General features: G+C 38.8%; 1 protein-coding gene across 3 annotated transcripts in view; it reads left to right on the top strand.

The window, feature by feature from the left end:
* The first annotated feature begins 14,004 nt into the window (after positions 1 to 14,004).
* Positions 14,005 to 16,550, top strand: part of LOC146308466 (ceramide transfer protein) — a 30,602-nt gene continuing 28,056 nt past the window's right edge. For 2 of the 3 annotated variants that reach the window (XM_084746224.1, XM_084746223.1), the window contains exon 1: positions 14,005 to 14,711. In XM_084746224.1, coding sequence (XP_084602350.1) covers positions 14,601 to 14,711 — 111 coding nt within the window. In that variant the 5' untranslated portion in view covers positions 14,005 to 14,600. The remainder of the gene's footprint in view (positions 14,712 to 16,550) is intronic. The other variant, XM_084746225.1, reaches the window with a different exon arrangement.

The raw sequence follows: 16,550 nt of genomic DNA, 5'->3' as shown, positions 1-16,550 counted from the left end.
ATGTCTCACACAACAATAACTGTCCTCTGACTCACAGCTGGGAATTCCTCGGATGGTGAATCTCGCCGCTTCAGTGTATCCTTGGCTCAGCACTTTCATCTGGATTGAGCTGACAGGTTAAAGCCATAAATGAATCCCTCTCTTAATTACTTCCATAACAAGCAGTCATTAGTTTGTGCAAGGCAAGAGGACACTGCTTTGTCCTATTAGTTTGCACACTGGTCTGTCGTATCCATCAGGGCTTCTTTTGCTGTAGTTAGTGTACAGATAATGTGCTTCCAGACCCACTGCAGCCATTACTGGCCCAGCTGCACAATCGACCAGACCTCCAGTTACTGCAGAGCGTGAGAGAAAAGACACAAAATGTAGCATCAGCTCGGTGGAGTATCTCTTTTATCCTTCCAGTTATATCCAGCAGGAGCTAGAAATGCACGCCATAAGCTCGAAAACAGAATGTCTGAATTGGCACAGTTAGCTCCCACAATAAAATAACCATTTCAGCAGCTTTGTGAGCCATTACCCACTTAACCAATTCACATCTCAACCCACACACGACTTAAACATTTTATCTATCTAGCTTTCTCTCTGAAATGGTGTTGGATTCAAGTTCTCCTTTTGAAGAACTGGGAGAAAACAGGGACTCTTTGGTGTGCAGATCTTTCCCTCTCTGTGACCCAGCATCCATTGCATTGGATATTTGGATATGCATGCATTTTTTATTATCTTTTCCCTTTTGAAGAGACAACTATTTTGCCACTCGCAAACAATCAATGCACACATTATTGATGGCTAATGCTTCCTTGATCAGCTACACATTTTCATCCCAGCTTGTCGACTACTGATGCTGGTTTGTCACATCCCTTGCCATCTCATAATGATGAACAAGGTACCATTTAGCTGCTAGAAAAGCTTTTTAATGTGTGATAAACATAGTGAAATGGTTGCAGTCTGGGTAGGGTTAGGCACAAAAAGTATTTGGATAAGTTTGGGAAACAAAATAACTTGGGTTTAGGAAAAGATAATGTTTGGATAAAAATGGTGGTCAGAAATGCGACTCTAAATCATTTCATTTAAGTAATAATATGTCATTGTTTTGTTCACATCTTGTGATCTACCATAATCTATCAAGTAAGCAGCAACAGCAAAAGGCATTGCAGTCCTTTCAGCTGACTACTCAGCGACCTGTTTAAAAAGCTTTCTTCACATTTAGGCATAAACTGGATAGTCGAATGCAGTTATCTTGAAACCAGGTTATAAAAGCTAACTGGATTTATGGATTTATGACCATCCTGTTATTAATCCAGCACAATATCGTGAAAGTGTCGGCCTCTGCTCCTCAGGCTATTTGTCTTTTCTGCTCTTGGTAATTTAATTAAGATTAGAAGTGAAAAGGTCTATCTGCAGAGTGGAGAAAAGCTGGTACAGCATACCTTATATGAGTGCACACAGACACAGACATGCATATATGCACATGTACATGCCTTATTGAAAAACAGAAGCTGCGGCTCTTTAAATTTGTAAAAATCTCTGCTCTCTATTTGTTTTTTTTTTCTGTATGAATTGCAGATCTGTAAATGAAGACATAATTTTCTAGAGCTCCAATTCAGAGGCCCTCCTTAAAAAACTCTTATGAACTGTCAGAGGTCCTCTGAAGGTTAAGAGGCATCTCCAGCATGAGTCAGTGAATGACGATGGAAGAGAATCAGTAGGCAGTCATTTTGGGCATCAAAGCATTAATGAGAGGAGTAAAATCTGAGATCATTGTTTTATTATATTTCAGACACTTTTCTTTTTTCAGTTAGTCAGCATTTCATGCAAGTTTCCTCCACACCAGTGTGCTGTCGAGAGTGGTACATTGACATACGCTCGACTTCTTATTTATATTCACAGCCTGTATCACCCGCAGAGACAGTGAGAGTGGTGAGAACACTGTTTTTCTGAGAACATCTATAGTCTTCCACCAGAATATACAATGCACAAGGGACACTCAGCTCATGTCTACAAAAGGCTCCATCTTATGTGAGCAGAACTCCTCCCGTGCGGTACATTAGTTTGGAAGTTTGTCTATACTTTAATTTCTAAAGTTACATGGCCCAGTGAGCCATAGATTTAAATTACAACTTTTCAAAAGATTTGAGTTTATTGGTTTTGAATGTTCATTTTTGAATGGAGATGAAAAATGTGCATGTGTAACATGTTTTATCCAATAAACTGTCTGGCACATAACCTCCTATAAAACTACACTATGTTGTTTTTACACTGATTGCATAAACAAATGAGATGCATTGTGTTAATTCATTAACACAGCCAGGGTAGCTGTTTGGTTTTTTTATGCTAAGCTAAGCACCTGCTGCCCATTGCTTCGTATTTAAAATTGTTGTTAAAAATGTTTAAAACAGCCTGTGAACTGATTTCTACGTAAACGATTCTGGACAGTTTTTCTGGGAACGTTCCTCTCTTCAGCTCAGGGTCAACAGTGTGCAGCACTGGTCAACTGTACTTACCTTATCTATCAACATGATGGCAGGCAATAACTTTCAGTCTTGTGTGCATCAAGTCACTGTTTTGGCTGATACCCGGGTTGCTTAATAAGACCGGGGGCTGTAAAGTGAACCGCAGCCAGCATCCTGTTGCTCACACACATGGTTACACTCCATAAGTGTGAACAAATGGCCTTAATGGCTACCAGTTTAATTGATAACAAAGATTATCTGAAAATTCCACTCACAAACATCGTCATAATCCATTTAAGAGGCTGTATAGATTTATAATTGTTTAGTTGTTTATTGAGAAAAATATTTTTCTGAATTGTTCAGTACCACGGAGACAGACAGGGTTTCCAATATTCCTTTGTTATGGCATTGACTTATCGGAGGTATAATTAATAACAATTCCCTGGGCACTATTTTGCATGTTGCCTCGATGGCATGACTTAATGACAAGTGAAAATGTCCTCTGTCTACTGTCAACCTTTAGTGATATTTAGATAAATTAAAATGCTTATGCAAAAGTGTATGATGTTATGGTTTGTTTCGGTGTGGGCGGTTCATGCAGACACCAATGAGAAAACTGTTCAATGTTATGATCAGTAGCTTAATTTAAATGCGTAAAATGCAAACTGCCTTGAAAGCATGCAACAAATACACCCTGGCTTATAAACAGCCTGTCATATCCTCGGATTGGTACTAGAACATGTAGCGAGTAATACACAAACAGCCAATCATTTAACAGCACCATCGACATGTGACACAACAACAGAAACAGTATGAGAGCGAGAAAATGACTGCAGACAGTGAGGAAACTGGACAGGTCGGCCCGCCAGTATGTTTTTTTAAAAACTGTGTTTTTCATTGTTGTGTTAACATTAATTACAAACTACATCTTTATAAATGAAGTGGCTAAATGAAGTGGCTAAACTAAACTAAACTAAACTAAATAAACTAAATTTTTCTCGTTTTATGGGCCAAACAACCAATTGATTAATCGACAAAATAATAACAGGTTAATCGACCATGAAAGTAATACATTATTTACATTACATTTTTCAGATTTACAGCCCTGCTTAGGTCTGTCCACAACTGAGTTTTTGTTTGTTTGTAGGTTTACTTGCTTGCTTTATTAGTATGTACAGTGACCCAGAAAATAGTGCTCATGCAGCCTGAGTTGAATAATTGCAAAATTAAGAAAAACTGCTTAAATCAGCAGCAGTGATATCAGTGAATCTGATGAAATCTTGGCACTTAACTCCACAGTTTTGTAAACCAGTGACATTAACAGAGGCAGAGAAGAAGGAACCTCATATTTGAGGACAGCGCAGCAGTGCAGCCTGCTGGTTGTTTATTCATAGTTCTTTTTAATAATGTGGGGTTTTATTATTTATTTATGTATTTATTTATTTATTTGATTCATTTGATTAATTTGAGATTGAAAGTTAATGTATTTTACACGACTTTCATGTATTTATGCAACCCCCAACCTAGAAACATCTTTGTTTCATGAAGCTCCGTGTTTCCAAGTAAAATTTCCTCCATTCACACTGTCAAAGCCAGGAGTCGCTTTAAAGGCAGGACAGCCCTCCATATCTTCTACATTAAGTTTTTATTGGTAGCATTTCAAGTCTGAATAGCAAAGCAGACTTGCTTTTCATTTAAGAAATAAATGGATCCTTTTCTAGTAATTAAAATGCTCCAATGAAGCTGTTGTGAAGACAGAAGGTCTTATTAAGTCATCCTGAAGTGTGCTGAAACACTTTCACAAATGTAACAGTCCAGTTTTCTGGGGAGTGTAAGGGGCCAGTTTGGACCAGCCTTGGTTGCTTTAAGTTTCCATTGATAAGTCTTATTGTTCCCAGACCTCCTGCTCTGCCTCAGCTCGCGCCTGCTCGCTGCGTGCTGTGTGTATGAGGGGAGCCGTTCTCACTCATGCGGATGACGACCATAATTCTGCTAGAAAGGGAAACCGCTGAGTTGGCAAAGCCTGCTTGTCTTGGGAAGGTCAAAGCATTCCCGTGTCACTGACAAATGAGCTGTATTTCAGGCTGCCGCTCACCGCCGTTCTGCTCTGTTGTCTTTAACACAGGGATGGAGGGAGGACGCACACACACACACACACACAAAGACAGGCATAGGCTACTGTGAAAAATTCACCCACTATACAGAGACCTAAAAATATTCTTGAGTTAAGTTTTAATATGCAACATATACATAACAAGAGGACTGAGCTTCCTACATTTACAAAACATAATGTAATATTCAGCATAACACTCTTTGATATGCATTGCTGAACATCAGAGTCAGATTATGAAAAAGAACACATTTTAGGACATATTACATTGCCTACATTTAGACACACACTCCTCAGTTTTGACATTCTTTTGCAGGTTTTACGTTAACTTCAAAGGAATAAAACTAATGAACAAATGTACTCAAATCTTTTCACATTGTCTTAAATCTCCAGATATACCAAATTATCATTTAATGAATCACTAAAATGTAATGTAAATGCAAGTTTTGTATGAGGTGGGGATGCACATTGGATTTTGATGGCATTTGAGATAGTAGTAATTTTACAATTCATTTGCCAATGAATAAGCGTATTTCAAAATAGCAGAACCTGAAGGACATTACCTCAGCACAGCAAAGATAAGTAGTTTTGGTGTGTGCTGCATTCTTGCCATCTTAAATTCTGTGTCTACTGTACTTTTCATTTGTAAGAATGAAAAATCAGTGATTTAACATGTAAACCTAATATAAATCCTCCATCATATTCAGTGTTACATGCCAATTATGGGATTTTTTTTTCTTTATATGCTGCATATCTGGACCTCAATATATTGATATAGAGTAGGTTGCTAGCATACAATCCAGTACACAGCCCCACTGTTTTATGAGTGTCAAAATATTTGCACAGCATATGATTATATTCATTGGAATTAAGTGGCCGTAAGTGTTTTATATAATTTTTTAGCCTTTTGAATCTAGCACTTACTTAACTGTAAATTACTCTAAAACATCAGGCAGTGTAAGTGGTAAATGACAGGAGGTAAATAAGAGTGTCAATCTGGCGTTGAGTAATTATATGAAACAGTTTTAAGACTGGGATATATTCCAGGCTTGTTATAGCAGCAGCTATGAAGGGTTTTCTCAATTATGAAGCTTCACAAAGTTCAGCTCAATGGATCCTCTTTCAGAGACAAGTTTGATTCTGTAAATCAATTATGGAAATAGCTCAGCAAGTGTACCATGACAAAGTACTTTAATAGAGAACTGCAGGTGTGAATGAGTGTGTGTGTGTGAGATAAATCACAGTACAGCCATCACCATTAATAATACATGCAGGCGTACACTGCTGTCTAATATTAAGAGTAATGTGTATTACAATACAGTGCTACCTTTAGGTATTTGTTATTGACAAAATTTACTAGCATAAGCTAACATGCATTTAGCATACTTTTGTGTTGTCATATTCTCATTATATAATATTAATGGCCGCAATCAGAACTCTTAATTTATTTTGGAATATTTTGCTTCCAAAACATATCTTTTTCATACTGGTAGTTTTTCAAAGAGTAGGTAACAGTGGTGTTTGCTTTCAGTGGTAACAATAGCTAGCTGTAGTTTTCTGTAACAGTGGTTTTCTCTAATGGTGATTAATACACATAATCATTTTTATGAATGCATACAAATTGTATTCAGTGTGTTTTGCCAAAAGAGCAGAAATATCATTTTCCTTTATGCAAATCACACCATCATATATTTATAATGTATTCTCCCATTTATTACAAGACAAAACTTTTGTGTCACTTATTGCAATTAGTGGACACATAAAGCTGATGATATGTTTTTACGGAACCTCTAAAACCACACAGAGCGACCTGGAGCTGAAACAACACTGATGGGACATGTTTCCCTCCAGCAGCCCATGACAGATGGACCAGAGATCAACCAGGAAGTGAAAAGTGGAATAATGAAACCATCAGGAGAATATTTTCCAGAGCACTTAATGTAGACTTTGGTGGTTCTGCCTTTTTTCCTTTACATTAAAGATATAAACTGAGGACTCTGTTTCTCTTTCATCTCTCATTTTCACTTCTGGACTCTGAAGACTGAACTGAATGGCGCTTCAAACCTGTTTCAGTTTTTGATCTCAAGCTGTTTTTTCTTGATTAATTAAACTGACTCTTAATTTCTCATTGTGTGCTAATTATTTGTGTACTGAGGTGACCAAAATCAGTGTAAGCTTGACACAAGAGGGAGAAAAAATTTAATATTTCAAATACTTTTTGTTTGGTGCTCTGAACACAACAAACTGAGTGCCATTTAATTCTGTTATATTATCACAACGGCTGATATCTCCAAAACTGTTTTAATGGATGAATAGCACTCGAGGGCTGTTGAAAAATAAGCATTTTTCTACAGCCGGGGGTGAAACAGAGCTGAATTTGACCTTTGACTTTTCTGTGAGCAGTGACGGTCGCAGCAGGGTTGGGCCCCCAACACCAACCAGCCAGCCCCAGGAGGCACCAGCTGAACTGCAACAGGCACAGCAGGGGTGGGCAAGTTTGGGGCAGATTGGATCATTTATACTTAAGTTACAGCAATTTTGTGTTTTATGGTGAGACATCAAAATTCATGCCATGCCATAGCCCCGCCTCCCAAAGACCTGTCTCAATGAGGTCAGGCACCCGTCAGATCCCAGCCGGACGCTCAAGTACAGGCCTGGACTACAATTGAACATGCAAAGTTTCAGGCAGATTCAAACAAGTAAACGTAAGTTAGCAACTTCCAGTGTTCGAACGAAAAGTCGACTTTTGCCATGCCATCATGGCAACGCTGTTTGACAATTTGTGTCAAGATCTTCACAATATAGCACTAGCAAGGTTTTAAAGTCCAACATACAGTAAGTTCTTGAGCAGGTGTGTGTGTGAGTGGAGAGTGGATGTACTGCAACCACTGGAATCATATTTAACAGTGATCCCATTCTGTTACTGAGGAGGAAAGTGGAGCCACTTAAGGCAAATTTTTCTCATCTGTCTAGACAAGAGAGCAGCGAGAACTAAAACTGGCTAGACAGCATCCATAATGCATGAGTCCACACTGATCTGTTTGGGTGGAAACACTTTGAAAATTCTAGGTGTTCTTGTTCCTCAGCCAAATCCACTGAAACAGCTCATTTCTTTTTCCAGCTTATCTCTTTGTTCTTACCTCAGTACCTCATGGACAGTCAAGCATGTAACTGGAATTATTATTCAGTCCATACAAGAACGTTTATGACTACAAAGACATTTGATATTTAGCCAGCTTGATAACAACGCAGTAGTGCAGACAGTGTAAAAGATGAAGCTTTCAGAGGGAGTAACATACCCCTTATATACAGCAGCGAAAAGTGCTTTTATGACTTACAAATGTTGGGATTTTAGTTTTTATTGCAGTTAGATAAAGGTTGATACTGTGAAGTTGTTCACCATCCTCCTGGATCCATACCTCTTACATATATTTTATTATTTTAGTTTGGCCTGTCGTCCTCCAGGTGTCCATGGTGGAGAGGAGGTTGTACAGCTCAGGTCCAACTGGCAACACCTGAGGTTGTTCAGTCTCCTCTTGGATCTACATTCTTTACATAGCCTTATTTTATTTTTATTTTTTTCCAGAAAATTATGTATTCAATGTGATTTTGTTATTCTGTTACATTCATGCAGCTTCTGCTGCACATCCTGGGAGGGAGATCTGTCTCTGTGGCTCTTTGTGAGGGAAGTTTCTTCCATGTTTTCCCTATTAAAACGTTTTTTTGGGGGGAGATTTTTTCCTCATCCAATCGTGGGTCTACAGGACAGAGTACAGAGTGCATAGCCCCCAGAGGTAAATTGTGATTTGTGACATATCTGGGCTATATAAATAAGATTTGACTTGACTACTGTATATCCCAGCTTCTGCCAACAGAGGGTGTTATTCCTTCTTTTTCTGTCTTCGTCTGTCTCTGCTTAATTTTACTGCAAAGCATTTTGTAACTGTTTTTCCATGGTAATAGGCCATTATTATCATTATAATCACACAGAAATATAATTTAAGACAATCCGACACTTGCAACATAATTACTGCAACATGATGAACATTTTTAACAAAAGAAAACAATGGGTTTAGACTCTCAGACTGTTCTGAATTTTCATCCAAACACGTTTTAGGCTATTTAAAATACTCTGCTTAATATTTTATTATGGTTTTACCACCTAAAAAGTAAAATATATAAATAAAACTTTAAATAAAAAAACAACTTTTTAGAAAAAAAATACATTAATACATTGGGATTAAACTCTTGGACAGTTTTGTGAATTTTTAAAACTCTCATAGTTATGTAAACTTAAAGTATTTAAAATACATGATATTTTTAAGGTGGCTTTCCTACAGAAACATTTTCTTTTCATAAAAAAAGAAATAACAGAAAGATTTAGCCATACATATTAGCCGATAGCCTATCATGTTATACTTTTTTGCTTCTGCAGTGAAATTTAAAATCACATTCACAACATGTCGCAAAATAAACATATTTTATTCAAAGAATAAAAATAAAGAAACTTACTAGTAGATTAATTATCATAGTGGGCGTGGAGTTCTTGTAGAAAATGCAGGTTTGCAAAATACTTTGCTGTCATCATCAGGCCTTAATTAGGTCCACGTGCTCATGACATGCAGACACATGCAGCCTGTAAACAGTTTAATACTTCCTGCTCCTGGTGTCCCAGCAACTTGTTCCAAGTCATCTAGTTAGGGTTGTCATGGTGTCAGGATCAGTGTCACAGCTGTTACTCCTTGATGAGGTAAACCCACACACACACTGTCCACTCACACACGAGTGTGTTTCTAGCAGCGGTGGCCACCAGCAGAGGGTGCCGCAAGCTTACGGAGCAGGTCACACTCTGGTTTCTACAGTCACTGAGATTTCTTATGCAAGACTTTCCCTGAGACTCCCTGACACCACTGCAGTCACGTCCACATGCAGCTGGTGTAAAATATTCTATTACTCGTAAATATCTTTTAAGAACCCAAGACTTCAATTTATGCTGCAATAAAACTACAATCAGTACAGCCAGACAGTCTGAAAAAGTGGCTGTCTGTTTTTAACAGCAACTGTCTTCAATTAAACCCAACAGTCAGCTATATTCCTGTCTAAGGGAAGTGTATGACACCAATATGAATTCAAATAATTCATCCTGGTGGACCAGCTGCTTCCTCCACTTTTACCCACTTGGAGCTGCTGACCCATGAGGAATATGCAGCTCAAAAGAGGATGTGATTTAATCACATTACTGCCTGATCAGCCCTGCCTGAGTCATGCTCCTTGACTCCTTGCCTCTAAATGAATCACAGAACCACTAAGTCAGGGACAATTTGTATGTCAATGATTAAATCAGCTGCTCAAATCCTATTCAGTCAAACAACAGGTTGTGGACAAGTCCGTCCCCAGGCAGTCCCACCATGTTGCCGAGTGACTGTCAGGATTTTCAGGGACTTAATGTGAAATGAAGGGATTGGCTACGGCGGCTAAACCACAGCTGATTTCACTTGAGAGATAAGGAACCACTTTTACTACACTGTAGCTCCCACCTCTGAACAGTATGTCTGTCCCTCCTTACTACTGTTAGAGTAAAATAAAATCTTTGAAGAAGGTAACAATCAGTCACTGGCGGACATAGGCAAAGATGAAAAAAGTAAAAATGGCACCAGCGGGGTGTAGAGCACCGAAAGTCACAATGCACTTCATCACATTTTCTCCACTGTAAGGGCCCAGATGGCACTTTACTATGATTTGTCCACTAGAGGAGCACCGCTAAAGTCAGGGACACATTTTGTTGACTAGAAAGACCCTAGAAGGTGCCTTATCATGATTCGTCCACTGGATGGGAACTTTATAATGTTTATCATATTCAGGGCATGGTAAAGGGCACTTTATCAAATTTTGTTTACAGGAAGGGCACCCTAGAGGATGCTTTAGCATGTCATCATGGACATCGGGCCAGAGGACACCTTATCATGTTTTGGCTACTGGAAGGGCCCTTTCAGTGGAGAAAACTCCTGGACATTGGGCCACACAAAAGGGCACTTTATCATGATTTGTCCACGGGAAGGGCACTCTAGATGGCAATTTATTGTGTTTTCTCCATTGTCTAGGACAGAGGGCCAATCTAGAGGCACTTTATCATGTTTTGTCCCCTGAAAGGCACCCAACTTATTGTGATTTGTCCACTGGAGGGGCACTCTAGAAGGCACTTCACCATGTTTGATCCACTGGAAGGGCACTCTATGGGCAATTTATCACATTTTGTTGAGGCCACCATAAAAAGCACTTACGGTAATCATGCTTTCTTGGGCTTTGGGTTACTCTAAAGGGCACTTTACCATTTAAGGTGGGCAGTTAATCACCTTTTATCCTCCAGAAGGACACTCTAGGTGGCACTCACATTTTGTCCACTTAAAGGGCACCCATCATCATGTTGTCTTGAACATTGGGCCACACTAGAGGGCACTTGGCCACGTTTGGTCTACTGGAAAGGCACCCTAGGGGGCACTTTATCACACTTTATCCGTTGGAATGGCACAAGACAGGGCACATTAACATATTGTTTTGGACATTGGACCATTCTAGACAGCCCATATCATGTTTTAGCCACCATAGGGGCATCCAAGAGGGTAATTGGTAAATATTTCCAGAAATTACGAATACAATTCTTGTGAACATTTCCTCTCAAGTATAGTTTGGATTGGTGAGTGAGTTCACTATATTGTGGTGGCTACAGCTCTCTGAAACCTGTTAACTGAACTATGTCTGACATCTCAGCTTCCTGCCACTCACACATCTCCTTTTAATGGAAGAGAAGAGTTGGATTGTGCAGCTAATAGAAGTCTTGTGGTTTGCAGGTCTCATGATTTCATGGAACTGCATCACACTCACTGAACCCATGACATGGCTAAAAGCTCTCCTCTCCTCTCCTGTAACTCGCCGGTACACTGGTGTTTAAACTTCAGGAGACAAGGTGTGTATGTGTATGTGTATGTGTATGTGCTAAATCCCACAAGGATTATCACATGACTCATGGTTGCCATAAGTACAGGCCTGTTACAGGATTATGTCAAGGGACGAGAGGAGACAGAAAGTGGGGGAACATTTTCCATGAATGAATGAATGTGTTATGTCATTTTGTATTATGATGTGAAATATTTTTTGTATAATGCCGTCTGTGTTTTCCCTGCCTATCCCTAAGCCATTTTATTTTATTTTTATGTACGGTATATCTCTTTATTTGGCTGTTTATTTCAACAAATGATGGAAACTTAAAACTATTTTAAGCCCGACTGAACCTTTGATAAAAGCATTGATGCTATACTTAATTTTTATACTTTGGTTTGCTCCGTTGATGTCTTAAACAACAAGACAACCTAAAAAACAAAACATAAATGCTGTCAAAAAGGGTTGCACAGTTTGTAAGAGTTAATCTATTCTGATTTATGAGTGAATTAATAGATTTTCTAGTGGATAATATCTCTACTTTATCTCTGGCAATGAAACCGTCATGTGCTAATGCTCCTACAAACAGGCTTAAAACGTCTATACTAACACTTGGTTGCACCAACAAGGATTAATTTTCAAACCTGATTAAATTACAGTTTAATTAGACAATGCTGCAAATACCAGCTTAAAAGTATGAAAGAGTACATTTAAAGCTCTTGTTAAACCTCAGTATAGCCTTGTAGAAACTAAATCTAGATTAAATTTAATTCTGTTGCACAAAAACTCAAATTTAAAATGTTATCCACCAGAATTACAAGTGAGGTGGCTTCACTTTTAAAATAGCTGCCTAATTTGAATGGATGGGCGAAATAATCCAGTTCCTTCAAGAAGATTAAGTGAATCCAATTTAGTTTTTGATACATCTCTTCTTTCTTTTACTGTAATCTGGCTGAAAGGTTTTTCCCCAAGGAGGAGAAATTAAGCTTCTCTGAAGAGCCATCATGAGTAGGATAACTTCTTAGATAGCCAGCACACAATCTAACTTTCTTTTTGAGCTAGCTACCAAACAATATAACATCATGGAACACAGAACAGGCAAAAGTTAACATCCTGCTCCCATTGTAGTAGGACCTAACAACAATCAGCAATCGATGGTCAACAGCACTGAATTTGGATTTAATAAATTCAGATTCAGATTTTATTGTGCAACAAAGCTCTGCTTAATTTTATAGCAGGATTTTCCCCCCTTCAGTTCTGATCAGAAATTATTTTCTTAAGAATGTGGATCTATTTAGAGAAAAAGGAGTGAATAAAAACTGTGCAGAATATTAAAAAGAAAGCAGAAAACAAACAAACATAAAAATAGATAGCTGCAGAGGGGGAATAGATAACAGCCCTAGTGACTTTGATAGTTGTTAAAGTGACTCTGAAGACTCACAGATGCTCCTTGAGGCCCTCATTATAATGTGGAGGTGTTAATTTTCACTGAGAATGAATTCACCCAAAACATTCCCTTGGTGAAAAAAAAAAAACAATGGTCTCTTCCTTGGGATAAAATCTTATCAAACTGTGGTGCACACTAATGAAAAGTAATGATTTTTTTTTTAGATGAAAAGTTTTTCTCCCAGAACAAATACACAAACATAACCGATTTAAGATTTGGAACGACCAGCAGAGCACTGCCTGAGGATCTGAGGCTGCACTCCACCTCATAGGGCACGAACAATTCAGCATTATAACTGGGAGCTAAACCATTAAGTCCTTTCTGTACAATCAGTAAAATCTTAAAATCAATTCTTCCAGTAGTGGCGGCCTCAAGGTTTGAAAAGTGAGCTTGTGACTAGAATCTTCCGGGCCTTAAGGATAAATCTGAGTGGGGAAAGTGCACTGCTACAAACAAGGTGTAACTACCGCAATTTCTATACTACTGATTAAATACATTTTAATACATAATATGTACATCTTTGATTGGTCAGTTTCCTAACCACCCTGAATCAATTAATGACTTTTTTTTTACATCATAAGTCATGGTTTCATTGGCCTGTTTGTGATCAGATAACCTCTGTGGCTACAAAAAATGTATATGAAAGGTTTGGAAATTAATTCAAATTGCAATCAGTATTCAATTATGATTTTTAAAGTAACTGAGTTGATTACATAGTATAATGCATGTTTAAGTACTACTTAAAACTACTTAATTACAGAATTTGGAGTATTTGTTACTTGCACCCCTGCCTATAATTGATTGTCTTGGTAGGAAAAGCATTGTAAACATCAGTAATTTGAGTTCAGGGATTTCCTCACAATGTGTTAAAGCGCAATTAGGTTAATGGTTGCACCTTAAATAAATCTGGACTATTACGCCTGTTACACTTGCCTGGTCTATTTTCTTGCTCTCTTCGGTCTATTTTCAGAGAGCAATAAACAGGGGGAGGAGCCTCGTCCCCGTTTAGGAGTGGATTTGCTGACGTCACGCGGGCCAGCGCCCCTGCGCAGCAGCGGCACACAAGTTGGAACACGCGCTCAGCTTAGCGACCCACCGAGAGGAGGAGAAGAAGAAGACGGTTCAGACGTCAGTTGAACATGGCGTTGAGCTGGAGAGCTGTCACCAGTATACCGAGGAAAACAACCGCTGCGACAGCCTCAGCGTCTCTGTAAGAGCCCGGGACGGATTACCTGTGATTGCCGACATATTTATCCGCGTTTCATCCTTTTTTTCTGCCACTTCTGGGGTCCGCCATCCACTGAAGCAGAAGAAGAAGAAGAAGAAGAAGCAGAGGGGGTGTATCGTATAGTAGAGTTGACAGCTAACGTTACAGGCGTAGCTAACGTTTACCTGGACAATTCGAGCACAAAATGTGTCAACCTCTTTAGCTAACAGCAGCTTTAACGCCGTGGGAGCTGCTAGCTATCGATCCTGCGCGAGCTCAGCTATTTGGGTTAACTCTTCGTGCACTCAGAGACATTATCCAGTCTATAATCAATAACATGATTCAGTGAACTGTTGCTCCGACAGCTCAGCTTCAGTTTAACCCACCTGAGCCTTATATGCCAACTGTTTTTATACTTAGCCAAAGAAGACGCGTTAAAAAAAGGAAATGTCAGACAACCAGAGCTGGAACTCCTCCGGTTCCGAGGAGGACATAGAGCCCAGAGAGGAGCCCGGACACCTGGCTGGTGTTGTCGACCTGAGCGGAGTCCTCAGTAAGGTAAGGTCACGTTTTTTGGCTCAGCTGAAGTTTACCCAGTTCCGACAATGTCACTGCCAGGTGGTGCTGAGGGCAGAACTGTCAGGGAGGCGCCTGTCTCCATACCTGAGGGTGAACATTAGTTAGGTAATCTGCTAATGTTTACAACAAATCATGGCATGTCTACCTGAAGGAGGGTTATCCGGAGTTCTTACCGTCTGTCAACGTTTCCACATTACTGCTCAGCAGATATTAGACAGGTAATCCTAGGGCTGGGCAGTATATTGATATTATAACATATTGTGATGTCAGACTAGATATAGTGATCTGGATATCATGTCGTGATGTATAGCTATTTGGTCAAAAATATTATATTTTGTCTACATCACCAAACGATAATACATTCAGTTGATAAATACCATTATAAAAGTATCTGATTTGACAGATTGTTGAACTCTTATGCAAAATGCTGTATAAAAACCAACTATACTTTGTTTTTGTTGTAATAGTGCTGATGATGTGATGCATGAACTTAGCATGAAACAAAGAATCACCCCAGGTCATTTACTGAGCAGGTCATTTTGCAGTAATGACCTGCTCACTGTTCATTATCCCACCTATTATTTCACTGTTCTGCTAAATACTCAATTTTAATTGATCAATTACAACAAGGTCTAAGGTCTGTTATTTCTGTATAGCAGACTGTTGCTATGTATAACACTGTTGCTATGGATGCAGTTCTGATCATAGACTCTGAAGGAGCAATAAAATCCTTTTTAAATCCATGAAGTCATTTTGAAATTAATATTTTGTATCAGATTACTTTTTGGTAAGTAACCAAGTAATAAGTGGGATAATGTACAGTGAGCAGGTCATTATTAAAAAAAAAAATCCCAACTTGGTTATGCAGCCAACCAACTTTTATAATAATGACCTACTCACTGTAAATTATCCCTTAATTACACAGCTTCTTATGAACAAAATCAATAATTTGACCTAAAATTTAGACTCATAAATTATTTTGATTAAATTTTTTTACATTTGTTTTCCTCCAGCGTCCATGATCAGAACTGCGTCCATAGCAACCATTTGTTATTCATAGCAGCAGTCTGCTATTCAGAAATAACAGACTGTTCATGCCGTAATGTGCAAGTTTCTGGTGCGCACAGCTGGCCATGGCAATGTTTGCACCATGTTTTTGTTATCACAGTATAAAAAATGAGAGCAGCTCTTATTATTTTTCCTACTGTACATTGTGCAGACCTTAGCGTCTCTCTATCAGATGTGGTCTTTGTGTTGATCTTGTGATTAATTGACTACTGAAGGGCTAATTTCAAAGGGTAAAGCAAGCCTGCTGCACATTCCTGCCATGTCTACTAGGATAACAATTTGGGTACAGCAAATGGTGTTAGTCTCATGGGCAAATGTCCAGTGGCTCTATAAATATTGCTTTGACACCAGTATGCAAGGAACAGGAAAACATTTGCTAGGATACGGTGTGGTACAAGTAAACTATGCAAGTTAACTGAGTGCACTGTGTCAATAACAAGACTGTAAGCTATTGTTGATCTGCTGTGTTTTTCTTTGGTAAACAACAGACAGTTAAGTCTACTGCTAGACTAAGTCCTTGTAACCTATTTGGCCATATGCTTCTGCTCATTTGTGCTAGACTTTGTTTTGGACAAATTGACCACAGTTTTAAATACTTAAGCAGCTGGCAAGCTAACGTGGTATTAATCTCACTGTACACTGGTTGTCTGTAAACAGATTGCATGCTGACCCGCTAACCAAGCATATTGTGAGATTAAGCAGATCTGCATCGGGAAAAGCTCACCTGTTCCATCATACTAAGCCCTATAC

This window comes from Lutjanus erythropterus, chromosome 20 (assembly GCF_056507025.1).
Source record: "Lutjanus erythropterus isolate fLutEry1 chromosome 20, fLutEry1.hap2, whole genome shotgun sequence".
Classification (NCBI taxonomy): Eukaryota; Metazoa; Chordata; class Actinopteri; order Lutjaniformes; family Lutjanidae; genus Lutjanus; species Lutjanus erythropterus.
This window is presented reverse-complemented; position numbering and strand designations above follow the sequence as displayed.